Source organism: Panthera pardus, unplaced genomic scaffold (assembly GCF_024362965.1).
Source record: "Panthera pardus isolate Hobbes unplaced genomic scaffold, ASM2436296v1 HiC_scaffold_6, whole genome shotgun sequence".
NCBI lineage: Eukaryota > Metazoa > Chordata > Mammalia > Carnivora > Felidae > Panthera > Panthera pardus.
In genome coordinates, this window is record NW_026526991.1 from 73,063,235 (window position 1) to 73,084,095 (window position 20,861).

At 35.4% G+C, this 20,861-nt stretch overlaps 1 protein-coding gene across 5 annotated transcripts in view; it reads right to left on the bottom strand.

The window, feature by feature from the left end:
* CNTN1 (contactin 1) overlaps positions 1-20,861 on the bottom strand; it is a 363,960-nt gene that overhangs the window by 95,159 nt on the left and 247,940 nt on the right. For all 5 annotated transcript variants that reach the window (XM_019452463.2, XM_019452461.2, XM_053895743.1 and 2 more), the window contains one exon: positions 16,354-16,474. In XM_019452463.2, the coding sequence (XP_019308008.2) occupies positions 16,354-16,474 (121 nt within the window). The remainder of the gene's footprint in view (positions 1-16,353; positions 16,475-20,861) is intronic.

Below are 20,861 nucleotides of genomic sequence, written 5' to 3' on the forward strand. Positions count from 1 at the left end.
GTTTATAGAACATCACCATGGTCATTGTGTGAACCGTAACTATTATTATTCTCTTTCATAAATATGGAATCTGAGACTTAGAGTGATTAACTGACTAGCCTAAGACCACAGCTGAATCAGTAGTGGAAGTGGCTTTCTAAGGTACATTTGCTTCATGCCAAATGTCATACCTTTTAAATTGCACCATATAGATCTTTTTCTTTTAATTTTTTAAAGCTTATTTATTTATTTTGAGAGAGTGAGACTGAGAGAGAGTGCAAGTGGGATAGGGGCAGAGAGAGAGGGGAGAGAATCCCAAGCAGGCTCCACACTGCCAATGCAGAGCCCGATGTAGGGCTCAAATTCACGAACTATGAGATCACTACCTGAGCTGAAACCAAGAGTTGGGCGCTCAACTGACTGAGCCATCCAGATGCCTCACATCATGTAGATCTTTTAATGATTGTATGCATATATTAACTATAGTATTAGAGAAAATCATGTAATTTATAGGATGACCAGCCACCTCTTTCCCTTACCCATAACTAAGTATAATTTTATTATTAGAATTAGACCACTTTACCACACTATTTTCTCTCTGATGGTGACTATTTAACTATGAGAAATAATATGTAAAAACTCGCTTTTGCTGACTGCTTATTGCAAATTTTGTCCTTATGATAAATGGTAACAAAGGGCGCCAAATTCACTTGTCACTTTAAACACATGAGATTTCTACATCTTTTCAATGAGAACTGGAAGTATTAATTTTGGATATATTCTGTGCAAACACCACTCCCCTCACTCCCTGGCCTTTAAATAAAGTTTTGGTAGATTTTGCTATATTAGCAGAGTTTGTTTCTCTGAACCCTGAGGTTTTAAGTCTGGTAAGAGGGGACTCTGCACAGTCACACAGCAAGTCTCCCTAAACTGCCGTACAATAGAGTTCCATTTCCTTGATTTAGGCACCTTAGCTACCAGCTTACACAAGAACATATCAGACGGTGACATCAGACAGATCTGACATATTACTGTCAGTAACGGTCCGTTGCTCCTGGAGAGATTCTCAGGAACATGTGGAGTTGCTCAAGCTCTGGTGTTGACAGCCAGTAAGACGGGAGGGAGCTGAAGTTTAGAGGTATATTCTTCAGTGTGACAGAGCCTCGACTATTCAGGGACACTCATACAAGGGATCACTACATCTTGGCATGTCACGAGTTACTTGCTACTCACATGTTTGTGTATTATTTCTTTTCTAAAATGAAGTGGGTTCAAGGTTGTCCCTGCAACATGCTCTTAGCTTACTTGCATCATCCCGACGCACTTTCAAAGGAGTTGGCACTCTCGCTGCCCTGGGAAATTCACAGAAACCACAGCCAGCTTCCTCACCTCCTCTCGTGTCCATAGAGTGACCATTACTGATGGCTAATATTGGACAATTAGAAACTAAAATAGTGTTTTACTTTTTAGGGAACAAAAAGCCTTGGGATTTATGCCAGAATGGGCATTGACTTGTAAGTGTACTGGGCAGTCAAATAGTATAATGGGAAAGTGCAGTAGCAGAGGAAAGACAGAAGTCACTGCTGTGCTGATGTAATGATAGGTCCTAAGTCAAATTTAGATAACACATGGGGTATTCTGTCAAGTATGGGATCCTGTAGTTACCTTTAAGGAGGAAGTGGAGACGATGTGAAACATGGTTGTATCATAGTTCAAATCCACAGCTGGGTTTGTAGGATATCAAGAGAGAGTCTACAGAGTCAGCTACAGAATACTTTTCACATTTCTTCCTTTCTCTTTGAGTATATCTTAATTAATTTGATGATATCAAGATTTTACTTTCCTCTCTAACCTAACTTTGAATGATCATCAATACTTCAGAGTGGTTTGGGTACACAATTTAATTAACTTGATAAAATAAACCACATGCCAACAGTGAAACAGATGTAAAATAAAAATGATATGATCTGGCTTTTATATGTTGGGAAGTTAAGCATTAAGTGAAGTAAAATAAGTTATATAGTAAATTTAGAGCACTGGTATCTGGCCAAGTTGTGGCTTTATAAGGTGAGAGCTGAAGATTATTCCTTTTCCTTTTTTAAATTCCCTCTGCTAATGAAATGGGATTACCAGTTATTACACTACTACCTCACAGCAATTTTAAGATACAACAAAAAGATGACATGATAAAATTTATATGAGACTCCTATAGACATATCCATTATAAAGTAAAACATTTAAATATTTGAATAGGTGAATGTTATTTATTTTAAAAAAATTAATGTTGATTTATTTTTCAGAGTGAGAGACAGACAGAGCGTGAGTGGGAGAGGGGCAGAGAGATAAGGAGACACACACAGAGTCTCAAGCGGGGTCCAGGCTCTGAGCTGTCAGCACAGAGCTGACTCGGGGTTCAAACTCACAGACCTCAAGATCATGACCTGAGCTGAAGTCAGAGGCTTAACAGACTGAGCCACCCACGTGCCCCTTGAATGAATCAATTTTAAAGCTAAAGAGCACATTTTAAAATCAAGCTTTAAAGCCACCTCCTATATTTATTGTTTTTGCTATTATAATTGCATGATGCTGAGTAGCTATATATATATATATATATATATATATATATATATATATATATACATACATATTTTTAACTACTATAATTTCCCCTGTTATTAGGTCAGCTATAAATTATCGTGGGCAAAAATAAAATTGCAAAACGGCATCAGTGACTTTCTATGGAATAAAAAGTTCTTACCAATAAAGAAAGAGGCCTACTTTTTAAATTTTCAAAATTTATTATTTTATCTCATTGAATATATCTGGATTAGTGTTTGGTTATATTGTGTTCCAGCTATGAACTAGATGTTACATCTGTAGTCAGGCTGCTTGGATTAAAATCTCGTTCTGCTTAGTAGCTGTATGACCTTAAGCCTCATTGGGACTCAATTTTTTTATGTGTAAATTGGGGATAACAATAGTATCCATCACTTAAAACAGTGCCTGTTAAGTAATAAGCCTTTAATTAATATTATGTATCTTTATATAGGAAATACATGATATATGGTAAGTAATATGTATTTTAATACCATATGTCTTTATGATACGCTATCTTCTATATTATACATTAAATTATATAATTATATATCTTTATTTTTATTTTATATTCATAATATAATGTTTTTCATGGCCTGAAGATTGGAGTTGTAAACATAATATTCTTCCAACATACATTGAAATTATTTTCAAAATATGAACTAATTGTCATTTATGTATGCTCATAAAGACTTTAAACTATCTCTATCTGAACTGTTGTTATAATTTGACATAACTGGCATAATTGTCACATAAATTTGGCACCACTGGTAAATACACCAGCTGTATAAAGCCTAGCATACAGCACTGCAGTAGAGCATGTAAAAGTGCACCATGGCTATTAAGCTCTGTAAAGCTTTCCTCCTTTCTCTCCTGGAATCAGAGTGAGGAGAAGTGAGTTTGCTGATTATTTGTTAAGGGATCCGTGGATACAGACAGACTGTGTAGCAAAGAGTAAGTTTCAGTTTGCCAAAAGCTGACCAGTTTGATTATGAGACGAAGAGGGTCAGGAACAATTAATTAACAAAGAGGAGAAGAAACCCTCCCTGAAAACGTCTCTCCTTGCATTCCATTGAGGAAAAAGATAAGTAATCCAAATCTTCATCTGTGTATGTACTACAGTGTTGTGTACCAGCTTATGATTCTTACACAATTGTTTTAATTTTTGAATTTGTAAAATGAGGTGTTACACTAGATCAATTTCAAGACCCATCTTAAAGCATAAAATCGTACGACTCATTCTGAATGAATTACATAATATGTTGATATATTTGAAAATCACCTTGAATTTACATCAATTTACATTGAACTTACACTGAGGAAGACAATTTCAAATCATTGGTGTACTTCATAACTTCAGTAGTATTGGAAGAGTTGTTATTTTTACTAGAGCTTTAAAAAAATAGCTTTAAAAAATAGAACTACTACTGAGTTCGAACTTTGAAGCAATCAAGCTACTCTCTAAATTCTGTATTTATTCAAAACAGATACACATTCCAGCTCATTATTTCAGTATTAGTATGTAACAGTTATGGAGATCTGCCCCCTAGCAGCTTTTGAATCTGTTGATCTCAATGGAAAGGAGAATGCTTAATTTCTGGGCAGGCTTTCACTATTAATAGATGTATCACTGTGGTTTAGTGCCAAGTGGGCTCAGGATGCCTCAGGATGGCGCCCCGTCAGTCATTGTTCCAGCCAGTGTGGGCAGCAAGGGCCATTTTCCTGTCTCAGTCCTGTGAGGGCTGATGAGATGGAATCTTTAGTCTGTCTCTGTGGCAAACTTTCTTGGACAACACAAGTGGAAAGTAGAGGCAATTATCCAAGTATCTGAGGTAAATGTGTGTTTTTCTGACCCCAATACTTCAAAAACTACCTCAACTCTTCTCTTTGGTTTGATTATGATTATCTGGACACATCTTTCTGCCTTTATAAGTGTATCTCTTTTCTGGATGTCTTCATATAAGTGCGTATGGTGGCAGGGGTGGTAAGGTGTGTGCGTATTGGTATGCCTAACTTGGTCCATGTACTACAGGAAACTTTTCTGTCTGTTCTTCCTAATTTTATAGAGACTAAATTGATTAATTTCAAAGGCCTTTGAAATTCATTTAGGCATGCCATGTCTTAATAATTTTGAATACAAATCCATAGTCTCATATTGGATAGTAATTTGAATATAGGATTTCTTAAACACAATTGGAATATTTATGCCAGATACCACAAAAATCTAAATTGTGATTTAATACCAGAAGTTCCACAAATCTTAACATGACAACAGACTTTCTTTCCTTTTGCTTTTACTCATAGCCAAGGACTCTAGGTTAGCCATACAAGTAGAATTCCAAATAACCCAGGAATTAATAGTTTAATCTCTTTTAGTGACTGTCTTTGGTTTTATCTTTTTCCACAATGTTTTAAACCCTTAACTGCTATTTATTAGCATATGCCACACAATGGGAAGGAAAGAGAAAAGAGCAGAAGCTGTAATCTCTAACTTTTACTACTTAGTAGCGGCAATTCTAGAACGGACTTGGTCATCGTTCTGATACTATACCAAATTAACTATAGAAAGCTTTAAAGTATTAGCTACAGAAGTTTTAGAAATTAACTATAGATTTTATTTATTTGTATTCTCTGGAAGAAGCTCTAATACAATGACAAACCTGGACTGCTTATCACTAAGCAGATGGTAATACAGGGCAAATCTCTCTTAGAGTCCAAATTTACAAAATGAAGGCATAGGAATTATCTAAATGACTTCTAGGATTAATATTAAATTTAAAATTGTATATTCAAATTTGAACATAACTGCAGAGATTTCATGTAGTTACTGTGAAGAGCAAACAAGATGTAATTAATGCATGATTTGACAATAACAGAACCAATAAAGCCTTTTGATCTTAAAGAAAATGTTTATGTATTCCATATTTTTTAAGGAAAGAGTACGAACTAACCTGAAACAACAATATCTGAGTAAATGCATCAAAACCAATTTTGCCTGGATATGCTCTGGATATGAACTCTGCTAATATAAAAGAGCTAAGCATTTCCTGTAGAAAAGACCACTAGCCAACCATTGATTTAAAATATAGCAATATTGGGGCGCCTGGGTGGCTCAGTCAGTTAAGCATCTGACTTTGGCTCAGGCCATGATCTCGCATTTCATGAGTGCAAGCCCCATGTCAGGCTCTGTGCTGACAGCTCACAGCCTGGAGCCTGCTTTGGATTCTATCTCTGTCTCTGTCTCTCTCTCTCTCTCTGCCCCTCCCCTGCTCGTGAGCTATCTCTCTCTCTCAAAAATAAATAAAAACGTTAAAAATAAAATAAAATAAAATAAAATAAAATAAAATAAAATAAAATAAAATATAGCAATATTATTCAGATAAAATGTATATTGACAGTTTCCATCAGGTTATTTATTTGGCTATGTTATCTTAACTTATTCAATGCAGGTTTTAAAAGTGGGTTACTCATCAGCCAAAATGATCTCCTTAAGAAAGAATCTGGTAACCACGTCATTAGGCCAAGTAATAAAAACTTCAATGAATTACATCAAATAAAAATGACATCTAACATATCCATTTCCATTCTGCAACTGTACTCTGCTTTGGGAATAAAGCAGAAAGCTACACACACACACACACACACACACACACACACACACACACACACACGTCATCTAAATAAAAATGAATTTCAGCTACCCTTTTTTTCCAAACATTTCCAAATTTATATAGCATATGTCAGGGTTTGAGAATTTGACCAAAACAAAAGGAAACAAAAGTTTCAGATAGTGAAAGTCTTTTTTCTTTTGTGTTTAAATCTCAGACTTACACTAAGAAATTTTGTTTAACATGGTATTTAAGATGTAAAACAACAACAACAAAAAGCCAGGGCATCTGAAAAATATGGTCTTCATTGCATTTTCTGTTTTGGCAAGTTTAGTGCCAAACATTATGTTCAGCTGGGTGTCAGGAAGGTCTTCCTAATAATTGGTAGCAATGCCAAGAATATTTATAATACAACAGAAATACCATGGAAAGTGGTAAAACATGGATGTCAAAGCCTAATTGCCTGGTCTTGTACTTTATGTAAATGGCATCACTCGATACCTGGACAGCACTTTAATGGTTGAAAGAGATTTTAGGTTTGGCAATCTGCATAAATATGCCCATAAGTGCTGCTGAATAAATCCTGGAAAACCTTTCCCTCTAAAGGACACTCTTAGCTGAAGAGCTTAGGTTTTTCAGAAGTGTCTTTCATTAAAGAACATTCATACAGGGCTCTTCATGTGTGCCAAAGCTTGCTTGATGAGGCTGACCTGAAATACATTTTTATGGCACCTAAGAAGTAAAACATTTATTATAACAACGAGGACATTTTTATCAATTCTCTTAGTTCAGAGTTTTATTAAGAGGTCTAAAAACATTTGAAGTTTAATAACTGGTTCTTTTTTTGTAACTAAGAATAGTTTTAAACTATAAAGTTTTTTTTTTAATATTAAGAAATTTATATTTGTTTGAGTTCTAAATCCCTTTGGCTATACTATGCACACATCTGTTTTAAAAGGTTAATTCTGAAGCTACCTCCTTCTCTGATACAATATTATTTTAAATTGAGTTTATATATGCTCTCTTGGTAGGAAAAAAAAAGCTTTCACTAAAATCTTCTATAAACAAATTTAAACATCATAATACCAAGAATGGTATTATAACTTCTTGTAAAGTTATCTTAAATTTTATAGTAGTGCTCTAGTTGGGGAATGTTTCATCATATTTGGTTTTTGTTTCTTCTTTACTGCCGATATACAGTCAGATTGAGTAGTTCTGTGATTAACTGAAGAGCTTTTGAAGCTAAACCATCTTACTTAGTGGGACTTAGGGTTTAAGTCCAGTTGTGCTAAAATGATGATGAGGGTGAGGGAAAAACTCAAGGCCTTAGTTCTTCTCCCCACCTGGGCTGTTCTCCTCCATTCCCATACCACTCCTGGCCTTCTGTGGCTTCTGGAAAAACATTAATATCATTTTTCAATTGTCGCCTGATTGACTTCTATTTGGTTTGCCTAGGACACACTGGAGGAAAAGAGGACCTTACTATCTTATGAAACACATTTCTAAAATAAATTATCCCCAAAATACATTGGATAAACAAAACAGGATTACTTGCAAACTATTTTCCATGGATACCCTGGAACAATAATTCCTGAATACAAGTTAGAGACCACTTTATTACAACCATCTGGAGCCTTATTAAAAATAGAGTTTGGCCAACCCAGGCCAGGTTTGAACATTTGGTCACTTTGGTTTGCTTTATTAATTTGATGTCCTCCATAATAAATATCAAAAAATATTTAATGTTTATTTCAAGGAAAGACAGAAATGCATAGGGAAAAAAAATGAAGATGGGTTTTGGGGAAGAAAGAAGAAAACACATACAGTTCTCTGTCGCTTTTCAGAAATTCAGCTCTGGTCCCAAATCTGCAGGCCCACTAATTTTTTTCTAGGTCTGGAGGCTAACTGGACCCACTTCCTTAGAAGGTAGTTTGTGGCCATCACTTGTTTAAATATTACCTCTGGGTGTACCATACTCCACTTCTTCTAAAATTATACTATCCTTGAAAAAAGGAGCCCATAAATACTTATTTTCTTTATACTTTCAGTGTATTACATGTTCAGTGATTTTTAAAACTTCCTGTTTTGAGATAATTGTAGATTCACATGTATTTGTGAAAGATAATGCCGGGAGATTCTGTATCTCCTTTGCTCATCCCTCGCCATATCACTAAAGTATACTAGCACAACGGGAAAATTTACTTTGCTATAATCCATCATCCTTATTCAGATTTCACTAGTTTTACATGTCTTCATTTGTGTGCCTGTATGTTTCTGTAGTCCTAAGCAACTTTTCTTTTTATCCAATGCATAGACCATCACAGTTACAGAACAATTTCATCAAAAGAATCCTCTGTGGCACCCTTTCCTGGCTACATCTATTTCCTTTTCTCGGCCCTCCCTAACCCATGCCAATCATTAATCTATTCTCCATCTCTATAGTTTTGTCATTTTAAGAATGCTATGTAAAGGGAATCACACAGTATGTAACCTTTGAGATTGGCTTTTTCTTCACTCAGCATAAATCTCCCGAGATACATCCAAGTTGTGTGTATCAATAGATCATTTCCCTTTTATTTTTGAGCGTTATTCCATGGGACTCATGTACCACAGTTGAACCATTCCCCTATTGGAGGAGATGTGGTTTTTTCCAGTTTTTGATTAGTATGGATAAAGCTGTTGTAAACATTTGTGTATATATTTTTATGTGAACATATGTTCTTATGTCTCTGAGATAAATGCCCAGGAGTACTGGGTTGTATGGTAAGCACATGGCTACCAACTGCCATACTCATGTCCAGAGTGGCTGTCCCATTTCACATTTTCATCAGCAATGTGTGAGTAACTCACTGTCTCTACATCACTATTTTTTTTTATTTTAGGCATTCTGATATGTATATAGTGATAAGCCATTATGGTTTTAAATGTACTTTCTCCCAGTGGCTAATGATGTTCAACATCTTTTATATGTTTATTTCCTGGGGTGTCTGGGTGGCTCAGTTGGTTAAGCATCTGACTCTTGGTTTCAGCTCAGGTCAGGATCTCACATTTTGAGATTTTGAGCCCTGCATCAGGCTCTGCACTGACAGCTCAGAGCCTGCTTGGGCCCCTCTCCTGCCCCTCCCCTGCTCGCACATGCTCCCTCTCTCTCTCAAAAGAAATAAACTTCAAAAAAATTATGTGTTTATTTCCCATTGTATATCATCTTCATTGAAATGTCTGCTCATGTCTTTTGTCATTTGTCACACTGTTGTTTTAGGGCCTTAAGAATTCTTCACATATTCTGTACACAAATCTTTTGTTGGGCATGTAGTTTGCAAATATTTCCTCCCAGTCAGTAGCTTTCTCTTCGTTATCTTCACACTTTCACAAAGCAAAAGGTTTTAATTTTGAAGAAGTCCACATTATCACTTTTTCATCTTATACATTATGCTTTTGGTGTCAAGTCTAAGAACTCTTACCCTACTCCTAGCTGCTGAACATTTTCATCTTCATGATTTTTCCTGAAAGTTCCATAGTTTTACATTTTACATTTAAGTCTATGATTTACTTGGAGTTAATTTTATATAAGGTTTGAGGATTAGGTCAAGGCTCTTTTTTTTTTTTTCTTTTTGGTCTGTGAATGCCCAATTGTTCCAGCATCATTTATTGGAAAGACTATCTTTCTTCCAGTGAAAAACCTTAGCATCTTTGTTAAAAATCATTTGGGCATATGTGTAGGAGTTATTTTTTGTGCCCAGTGATGATGCACCATGGTTCATCAGGCCAATCTTTAATCCAACTTTGCTAGACTCATCCCGGCACTATTAACTCAAAAACTTCTCTAAGAGAGGACTCAGAATTGTGTGTCTTTAATCATAGTGGTAAATCTAATGTACCACTGGGGACTCTACCCAGAGGTTACACAAAGATCTCTCATGAATCTTTGCTGAGGTTGGTGGTGAGGAAGTGGAGGGTATGAGGTGACTCTGTGACACTCTTTTATTAAATTAATTAACAAATATTTGACATTTAGGGAAACTTATAAAAAATAAGAAATGGCTACTTATGTTCTTGCTACTTGGCTTAAGAAATGAAACATCACTTATAAAGATGTAGCTTCCTGTGGGTCCCCTCCCTCTTCGGTCACATCCTCCTCCCCTTCTGTCTCCAACCTCAGAAGTAACCACCCTCCTATATTTTATGATTATCGTTTTCATGCATTCTCTATATTTGAGCATATAAAATATGCACATACATAGGCATGTATCTACATATATAAAGATATATACATATATATCTACATATATACACATATGCATATATACTCATATATGTCTAATTTGTTATTTTAACAGAAATCTGAAGTAAAAGCAACTACCAACTTGATCAGAGAACAAGTTATCATTCTCATTAGTCCTCAAACCCAGACAACAGCAGCATATCCTGAAGTCTGGCTTATTAGCTTAGTTTGCTTACATTTATCCACATGCTTACTGGCTTCTTTGCTCACCATGCTCTCTGACATCTCAGAACTTTATTCTGGGATTATTTTCCTTCTTCCTGAATTCTACCCATTAGACATTCCTTTATACATAACACTTTCTTGGAGGATAAACTCTGTTATTGTTTGTCTAAATATAACTTTATTTTTCCTCATTATCAACGATAATTTGTCTGGATATACACTTTTTGGTGGACATTTACTTTTCCTTTAGCACTTTGAAGACATAACTCCATGGCTGTTGTTGTATCTACAGCTGCATAACAAATTATCCGAAACCCAGTGGTTTAAAACAGCAATAAACATTGCCTCTCATATCTTCTGTGGCCTAAGAACTTTTTAGTGGCATAGCTGGATAGTTCTTGATCAAGATGTTGACCAAGGCTACAGTCATCTGAAAGCTTGCCTGGAGGATCTGCTTTCTAGATGGGTTACTGGAATGACTGAGAAATTGATACTGGTTATCAGTAGGAGGTCTTATCCCCTCCTCATGTAGGCTTCTCTACAAGATGCTGAAATGTCCTCATGACATGGCTTCCTCCAGATTAAGAGTTCAAAGAACCAAGGGAGAAGAAGTGATGTGCTTTATGACAGTGTTCAGCACTGTCACTCCTGTTGGCATATGGAGCAACCCTTAGTGTGAAAGGGATTACACAATGGTTGGTATACCAGAAAGCAAAATGAGTGGAGGCCATCTTGAAGTCTGACTCCCCCCAGTTACTTGGTGACTTTTATTGCTGATGCTGATTAGTCTGCAGTCGATGTATTGCGAGGCATTTGCAAAAAGGTATTTTTCACTTTTGGTGTACTTACCATTTTCTATCTATTTTTAATGTTCTTGGGTTTTATTTTCATTATTTATTTTTATTGATTGTTCTTGTGTTTCATTGTGATTCTTAAAAATGAGAAACCATATTTCTCACTAATTTCCAAAAATCTGTAGTCATTATCTTTTTGAAAGGTTTTTCTCTCCTACTTTATCTATTAGTTCTTCTGATCATCTGATTTGACAAATACTGTTTTCTCATTAGATCCTTAATATCATCATCTCATTTTCATAATTTGTTTTTGTTTCTCTGTGCTGAAATGTGTTAATTTCCTCACATCTACCTCTTAGGTTCCCTGATCCTTTCCTGATCTGTCTCTAATTATTGTTTAACTTACTGATTAATCTATTGTTTTTATTATTTTCAATGATTATATTTATCATTTATAGAAACTGTCCTTGTTTTTCCCCCTCCAAACTGCTAATTTTTATAGTATCTTGTTTCAAACTCATTTTGGCCAGTTCTTTTATTTATTTAAAGATATGGGCAGGATTATTCTCATTCCTATTCCAATGATTAGAATATGTGAAGTACCTTGAACTTAAACACTATTGTTGTCCATCAATCTAACTCCTGGTTCTCTCTCATTATGGCCTGTCATTCTTTGCATAATTTCATATTTGAAGGCTCACTATTTAGAGAGGGTATTCTTCTGCCTTTGCCAAGGCTGTGAGGAAGAACGTATACTGATTTATCCAAAACTTTGGGTGCTTTTAATGAAAGAGTTTTTAGAACACTGAATGAGCATATTGCCAGTAAAGTAAATAGTTTTGATTTCTTTCAATCAGTGCAACTTGAATTCTATATATAGGGCTTCCAAAACCATACTGCTTGAATAAAGGTTACTTGTGCAAAAACAAGCTCTATTCTGTACAAAGACTAGCAGAAACATATCCATAGTGAAAGGACAGAAGTAGTATAAAAGGCAACTTTGGAAATCAAAAGTGCAAATCACACAGTAAGTATGACCCCATGATTTGAAATTGTTTGCATAACTGGAGGAATGGACAATGTGCACCACTTTTATGGTCTAATCTTTGAGCATCCATTGGCTCATTTAGTGGGTAAATAAGTTGAAGTCCTATAGATTTTTAATTTTCTTAATGTTTATTTTTTGAGACAGAGACAGAAAGAGAGAGAGACAGAGCGTGAGCAGGGGAGAGGCAGAGAGAGGGAGAGACACAGAATCTGAAGTAGGCTCTAGGCTCTGAGCTGTCAGCACAGAGCCTGACGTAGGCTCGAATCCATGAGCCGAGCCACGAGATCATGACCTGAGCCGAAGTCGAATGCCTAACCAACCGAGCCACCCAGGTACCCCTAAGTCCTATCCATTTTTAAACATAAACATTTAGGACTGTTACAATGACTTGTAGCTGATTATTAGACCATTTTCTATAAATTGGTTTTGGTTGACCACATTAGCTATTGTTTTCCTTATTTCTCAATCCCATCATACATTAAACAGATAAAGGGTGGAAGATGAGTTTTCTCTGGGCAAAAAGCTCCATGAAATCAGATCCAATGTTACATTTTCCTTGGACTGTTTTTTTTCTATATTTAATTTCATTTTATATGTAGAAGCACTCAGATTTAACTAATGCAGTGCCTCTATTCTAAACTCAGTTTAAAATAATGATGAAAAATATAAACCAAAAACACATTTTTCTCTCTCATAGAAATTCCTTTCATCAAACTTTATGAACATACACACATTCACCCATCCATGGTTACACACACACACACACACACACGGTGTGATAACAATAATTTTCATTTGTATTCGTTCCCTTCAAGGTAACATAGGCTAAAAGAAACCATAATGTCTAAGTTACATCTGAATATTTCTACTTTCATTTCAGCCTTCTGATAAGGCATAACAGTTTACACACTAAACTAGTTTTATTGTCCAAAAAATTTATCAGGGATCATCAGAGGAAATTACTTTCCTCTCTAACCTGCTCACTGCCCCACTCCTAACACTAATTTCAGAATCAGCAGTTTAGATCACTGACATCTGAAAATGAATTAGAATTAGTTCATCTCGAATCTGGAAAATTCTTTTATATATATATATATATATATATATATATATATATATATACACACACACATATATAATGTCTAATATATAACATATTCAATATGTTTTGAGACATACATTCTTGGAAGGTTGAGTGAAAATTGAGTTTTTCAAAAGCAATTCATAATCTAAATGTGCTACTAGATCTCACTGTGTGGAACTTGTTAGTATTTTTTTTTTTATTGGCATGAAGTGAATAATCATCCCTTAGTTTCTCTTTTTAGAGAGTCTTGATCTACAAAAGGGAAAGAAAGAAAAACAGATTAAGCTTCTTGGCCTTTGGGCCAAAAATGGTCTTTTGGGCCACTGCCAGCATTGGAAATCTGATAAAATTATAAATCCACAATATACAATTATAAATTCCATACACACATATGAAATTTTGCATACAATTTCAGGAAGTCCATGGGACCCCTTGAATCCTGTCTATGGACTCCAGATTATGATTTCCTGGACTAGATGAGAAAATAAATTAAATGGATAAATGGACCAATAATAATATTACTTGAGGCATGCTATATTTTCTTATATATTACTCATCGTTACTATAATAATTTTAAAAGAACTGTTTAATTTTATATCCCATGACTTAATATATAAAGCATATTTGAAGGTTTAATTTATATACATTTTGTGTCACAAGCTATGCAAATATTAGCTTTTTTAATAGCAAACTTCTCTTGACATAAATTGAATACCTTTTATATTAATAGAAATAAAGTTTGGAGAATGATTATAACTTGCAGACTTTTAACAGTACTAAGCAATACTTTTTATCTGCCTATATGGTTGTTTTTTAATATCCTGCTGTAGTTTAGGGGCTTAAAATGTTCTATCGTGTTTCTACTGAGTGCACTTGCCAGGTTCTATTGATTTAAAGTATTTTCTCTGGAACTAAAAAGCTTACAGAAAAACCTTTATATTTCCAAACAATACCTGTAATAGCTTCCTTTTATTTGTTTTACCTCTATAAAAAACATACATTATGATGATTCTTAATTACCTAAGTATGTGTGGATAATACCATTAATACCCTGATTGCATTTGCCAAACTTCTTCTTCCTTCTAAATACTGGGAATTTACCATACTCTAATTATATAAAAACACTGCTGTACAAGCGTTGTAACATAAACCCTTTTGTAACATCAATGCTAAATCTGTTAATATGCAAGCAATTTCCATTAAATACATACATAGGCTATTGCTAAAAAAGGCTTAACAGCTAGTAGTCTGACTGGAAAATACAGGGAACTAATCTCTCTCTCTCTCTCTGATAACTCTTGAATGCTAGATGTCCCAGATCATAAAATACTTTTAATGGAAATACAGAATTTAAATGCACTTTCTTCAAGTTAGCATAAGAGATATATGCAATGAATGTCTAAGTTCATTTGGATATGAACTTCAGCTGGACTTCTATTACTCCATTGGAGAATATGTTAACTGGACTATAAGTCTTCTCAGCATTTCCCCAGTATGACTTGGGGACTCCATATTACCATTGCTCTAGAGGGAAATACGGGAGATGTATGAGGTTGAATGAAACTATAATGATCCAGAAAGGGTATGAAGACAAACCACATATCTCATGTCATTTACTAAATATTTGTTTGATTGTGCAAAAAGTGTCTGAACAAGTGTGCAACAAATATTAGTCAATAAATATTTCTAGTAGATGAAATATGAAAACATAAAAACTTTAACATAAAAAAGAATAAAATTAAAATGTTAACATGACATTGAGAGAGAAAAAGAGAGCTATGAAAATATGCAATGGAATTCTGCAACTCACTTAAGGATTAATAAAAAATACATATGTGAATTTCACAATCCAGTAGAGAAGATAACTCATATGCACAGATTGCTATAAAATGCATTATAGAAAGTAGTAAATGTTATGAAAGTTTAGAAGAGAAGGGCTTATGTTGGTGACATCAGGAAAGGACTCATTAATTTGGTAATACTTGAGCCTAGCCTTGAAGGATGGCTTAAGACTTGGGCAACAAATAATGACTACAGGAAATGGAAGCAATGTTGTGAACCAAGGAACACAGCTGGAAATCCTAGGATATTTTTGTAGACTGGTGGGACACTGGAGTTGGTTACGTAGAATGGTAAACAGGCTGAGGTCAATACATGGACCTTCTTGGTGCTTAGTTAAAAGGAGTGGTCTTTATTCTGTAGGCGGTGAGCGAAGAGCCAATGAATGATGTTTTGAGATGGCCTTACAGCTATACAGCAAAGACCAGTATCAAAGGAGCTGTATTTTCAAAAAGGGCATATTCCAGCACATTCTCAATTATATATAAGAACAAAAACACTGCTCTGAAAGCTGGCAACAAATAGAAACATGATGCATGTATAAATTAACTTCTTATTCTAAGATTACAGTAATAAATACGTAACACTTGAAGTTATAGTAAACAGTATCAGTATGCTTTTTCCATAAAAAATAAAAATGGAAACACTATTCTCAACACATGAAAAGTATTAGCAGAAACTGAGAACTTCTGGTAAATACTGAGTTTAAAAGCACAAACATTTAGTAGGAGGTGTGTGGTGTAAGTTTCTAGAAGACATGTAGTTAGTAAAACAAACAAAATCAGTGTTGTTTACTACTTGTCTAGCAAAAATCATTCTTAAGCATGGATGAGGAGCTGTTCTCAAGGACCAAGACTCTAAATATATGAGAATTCATACCAGAGTGACCAGAAGATTATACATAGTTATGCAAGTCAAATACCTTTGGTTTCATAATTTTAAAATGTTGAAACTCTTACCTCGCACAACAAGATCAGCTGAAGCTGAAGAATTGTCCACGATTGTCTGAGCAGTGCACGTGTATCTCCCAGCATGCTTCAGCTGGGCATTTCGGATGAGCAGTTCTCCATTGGAATCCAGCTGTTAGCAAAGACAGCAGTCATTCACGTCAGTATAATCTTCACCAATTTTATGGCATTTAGGATTCAAGAGGTACATTTTCTCCCTAACAAAATGAGTACCATGAAAAGGTATATCTTTTAGATATGCTAACTCTGTCCTATGTCTTTTAATGACAATTCTGTCTTTACTTAGGTTACTTACAGTCTGGACTTTGGTATCTCAAGAGATAAATAAAGTGAGTGAATTGTATAAGATTCCTTTTTTTAACATTTATTTATTATTGAGAGACAGAGAGACAGAGCATGAGCATGGAAGGGACAGGGAGAGGAGGAGACACAGAATATGAAGCAGGCTCCAGGCTTTGAGCTGTCAGAGCCGGATGCGGGGCTCAAACTTGGAAACCGAGAGATCATGACCTGAGCTGAAGTCGGACACTTCACTGACTGAGCTACCCAGGTGCCCCTGTGAGATCCTTTTAGTCCTAATATCTTTAACATTCTATTATTTGTATTATCAGAAGGCCATACAGAGATAAAATATTTCACTGATATCTTTAAAAGATAAATGATAAAGTCTAAATCTCTTCATTGTAAATGTCAATGAGGATAACTAAATGGTAGAAGGCTAAGAAGAATTATTAATTTGGTTTTGCAAAGCCAATATAATTAATTTCAAGATGTACTAAGGTTAATTACACAAAGATACTAAAAGTGTGTAGAAACTGTCAAAATGGACTATTCTAATATTTTCCATTTAGGTCAAAACATAAGCTCCATGTAGGCAAAGAATTTTGTTTTCTCACTGCTCTATTCTTAGCATTTGACTGATCAATATATATGTTTTGAAGAAGGCTGAGGGAGACTTGCTTGTGAGAGATAAGGCACCATCTCAATGCAATTTCTAAAAATAGTTAATATTTATTGAATGCCCACTCTGTACGAGGTGCTGGGCTATGCAAGTAGGGAAGTGTGTGTGTGTGTGTGTGTGTGTGTGTGTGTGTGTGTGTGCGCGCGCGCGCGGGCGCACGTGCGCATGAGTGAGTGTATGAAATCTCATTCAATTCTCTTCTGACAACAGTCCTATGAGATAGGTCCTATTCTGTCCATTTTATTTAAGATACAAGTGAGACTTAGAGTAGCTAAGTAATTTAACCAAGGTCACTGAGCTTGTTGCATAGTGGGAGCATGCTCATTATCTCCAAACTATTCATTTAGAGAAAAATTTGGAAAACTCAATTGTTAAGTAGATCTTTCATTTTCTCAAGAACCAAATATATTGATTTACTATTCTAATCACAAATATCCAGCTATCTTAAAAGATGAAAAATTGGTGATTAGGTTAATGTCTGAGAAAATAAATGAGGATAATTTTTATATGATATGATAGACCTACACATTTTTAAATTTTGGTTTTTTAATGACTGTGCAATGAAGGCTCTACTTCACCATGGGTTTTGCAAATGGCCCTTTCATATGTTAATTTCCTTCTGGTTTTGGAAAGTATTCTGGTTTGCTATACTTGTTTAGTTAATGAGATAAGGAATGCAGGCATACCTTGAAGATATTGCAGGTTTAGTTCCAGACCACCACCATAGAGAAAGTCAAATGATTTTTTTTTTACTTCCCAGTGCATATAAAAGTTATGTTTATACTATATAGTCTATTCAGTGTGTGATGACATTATGTCTAAAAAAGCAATATACATACCTTAATTTAAAAATACATTATTGCAAAAAAATGCTAACTATCATATGAGCTGTCAGCAAATCATAATCTTTTGCTGGGGGAGGGTCTTGCCTTATTGATGCTTGCTGACTGATCAGGATGGTGGTTGTTGAAGTTTGGGGTGGCTGTGGCAATTTCTTTTTTTTTTTTTTTTAATTTTTTAAAATATTTATTCTGAGAGGGAGAGATAGAGAGCAGGGGAGGGGCAGAGAGAGAGAGAGAGACAGAGAAAGATTCCCAAGCAGGCTCCTTACTGTCAGCACAAGTCCGATATGTGGCTCAAACCTATGAACAATGAAATCATGACCTGAGCTGAAGTCGGATGCTTAACTGACTAAGCCACTCAGGTACCCACAATTTCTTAAAATAAGACAACAGTGAAGCTTGCCCCATAGATTGACTCTTCCTTTCATTAAAGATTTCTCTGTAGCATATGATGTTGTTTGATAGCATTTACCCACAACTCAACTTCTTTCAAAATGGGAGTTCATCCAGTCCCTGCCCATGCTTTATCAACTAAGTTGATTTAATATTCTAAATCCTTTGTTGTAATTTCAACAATTTTCACAGCATCTTCACCAGGAAAAGATTCCATCTCAAGAAAACATGTTCTTTGCCCATCCATAAGAAGAAACTCCTCATCTGCTCAAGTTTCATTATAAGATTGCAGCAATTCAGTCAAATCCTTAAGCGTCACTTCTAATTCTAGTTCTCTTACTCTTTCCACAATATCTACAGTTACTTCCTCCAATGAAGTCTTGAACCCCTCAAAGTCATCCATGAGGGTTAGAAACAAATTCTTTCAAAACCCTGTTTGTGTCGATACTTTGGCACCTTTCCATGAATTTCAAATGTTCTTACTGGCATGTAAAACTGTGAATCCTTTTCAGAAGTTTTTCAGTTTTCTTTGTCCAGATCCATCAGAGAAATCACTATCTACGGCAGCTATAGCTTTATAAAATGTAGTTCTTAAGTAATAAGACTTGAAATGAAAACACTAATTTTAAAAGATATATGTACCCATATGTTTACTGCAGCATTATTTACAATAGTCATTATATGGAACCAGCCCAAGTGTCCGCTGATAGATGAGTGGATAAAGAAGATGTGGTACACACACACACACACACACACACACACACACACACACACACACACCACACCGGAATACAAGTCACAAAAATGAAGGAAATCTTGTAATTTACTACAACTTGGACATATTATTCAAAATGAAATAAGTCAGAGAAAGACAAATACCATAGTATTTACTACATATGAAATCTAACAAGAAAACCCAAAATAAATGAACAAACAAACCAAACTCAAATACAGAGAACAATATGGTGGTTGCCAGAAGGGAGGCTGGTGAGGGAATGGGCAAAACAGGTGAAGGGAATTAAGAGGTACAAACTTCCAGTTTTAAAATCACAAGTCATGGAGATGAAAAGTACAGTATGGAGAATATAGACAATAATTTTGTAATGATGTACAGTGACTATGCTTATTGGGTGAGCACTGAGTAACGTACAGAATGTGTTGAATTACTGTGTTATATGTCTGAAACTAATAAAACATTGCAAGTCAGTTACACTTTAATTATAACTTGAAAGGAATAATAGACTTGAAAGTTGAAATTGCATCTTGATCCATGGGCTGCAGAATAGATGTTGTGTTAGCAGGCATGAACACATTAACCTTGCTGTACATCTCTATCAAGTCTCTTTGGTGACGAGGTGCACCGTCAATGGGCACTATTATTTTGAAAGAAGTCACTTTTTTATGATCAATAGGTTTCAACAGTGGGCTTAAAATATTCAGTAAATCATATTGTCAACAGATGTGTTGTCATCCAGGCTTTGCTGTTCCATTTACAAAGCAAAGACAGAGTAGATTTTGCATAACTCTTACCAGCCCTAGGATTCTCAGAATGGTAAATGAGAATTGGCTTCAACTTACAGTCACCAGTTGCGTTAATCCTCCACAAGAAAGTCAGCCAGTCCTTTGAATTTGTGAAGCCAGGCATTGACTTTTCTCTAGCTATGAAAGTCCTAGATGGTATCTTCTAGTATAAGGCTAGATTTGAAAATGTATTGTTTAGTGTAGCCACCTTCATTAATGGTCTTAGCTAGAGCATGTTGTTGCTGCTTCTCCACCAGCACCTGCTGCTTCACCTTGCATTGTTATGTTGTGGGGATGGCTTCTTCCTTCACGCCTCATGAAACAATGTGTGCTAGCGTCAACTTTTCCTCTGCAGCTTCCTCATCTCTCTCAGCCCTCACAGAATTGAATAGAGTCTGGATCTTGCTCTGGATTAGGCTCTGGTTTAAGGGAATGTTTTGGCTGGTTTGATCTTCTATCCAGACCACTAAACCTTTCTCCTTACCAGCAATAAGGCTGTTCTGCTTTCTTATCCTTCATGTGTTCACTGGAGTAGAACTTTTAATTTCCTTCAAAAACTTTTCCTTTGCATTCACAACTTGGTTAATTGTTTGACACAAGAGTCCTAGATTTAGGCCTATTGAGGCTTTCAACATGCCCTCCTCTCTAAGCTTAATGATTTCTAGCATTTGAAAGAGAGATGTTGACCTTGGCTCGGGTTATGATCTCACGATTCGTGAATTCAAGCCCGGCATCAGGTGAGCACGAGCCTCGCTTTGGGTGGGCCCTGCTTCTCTGTCTCT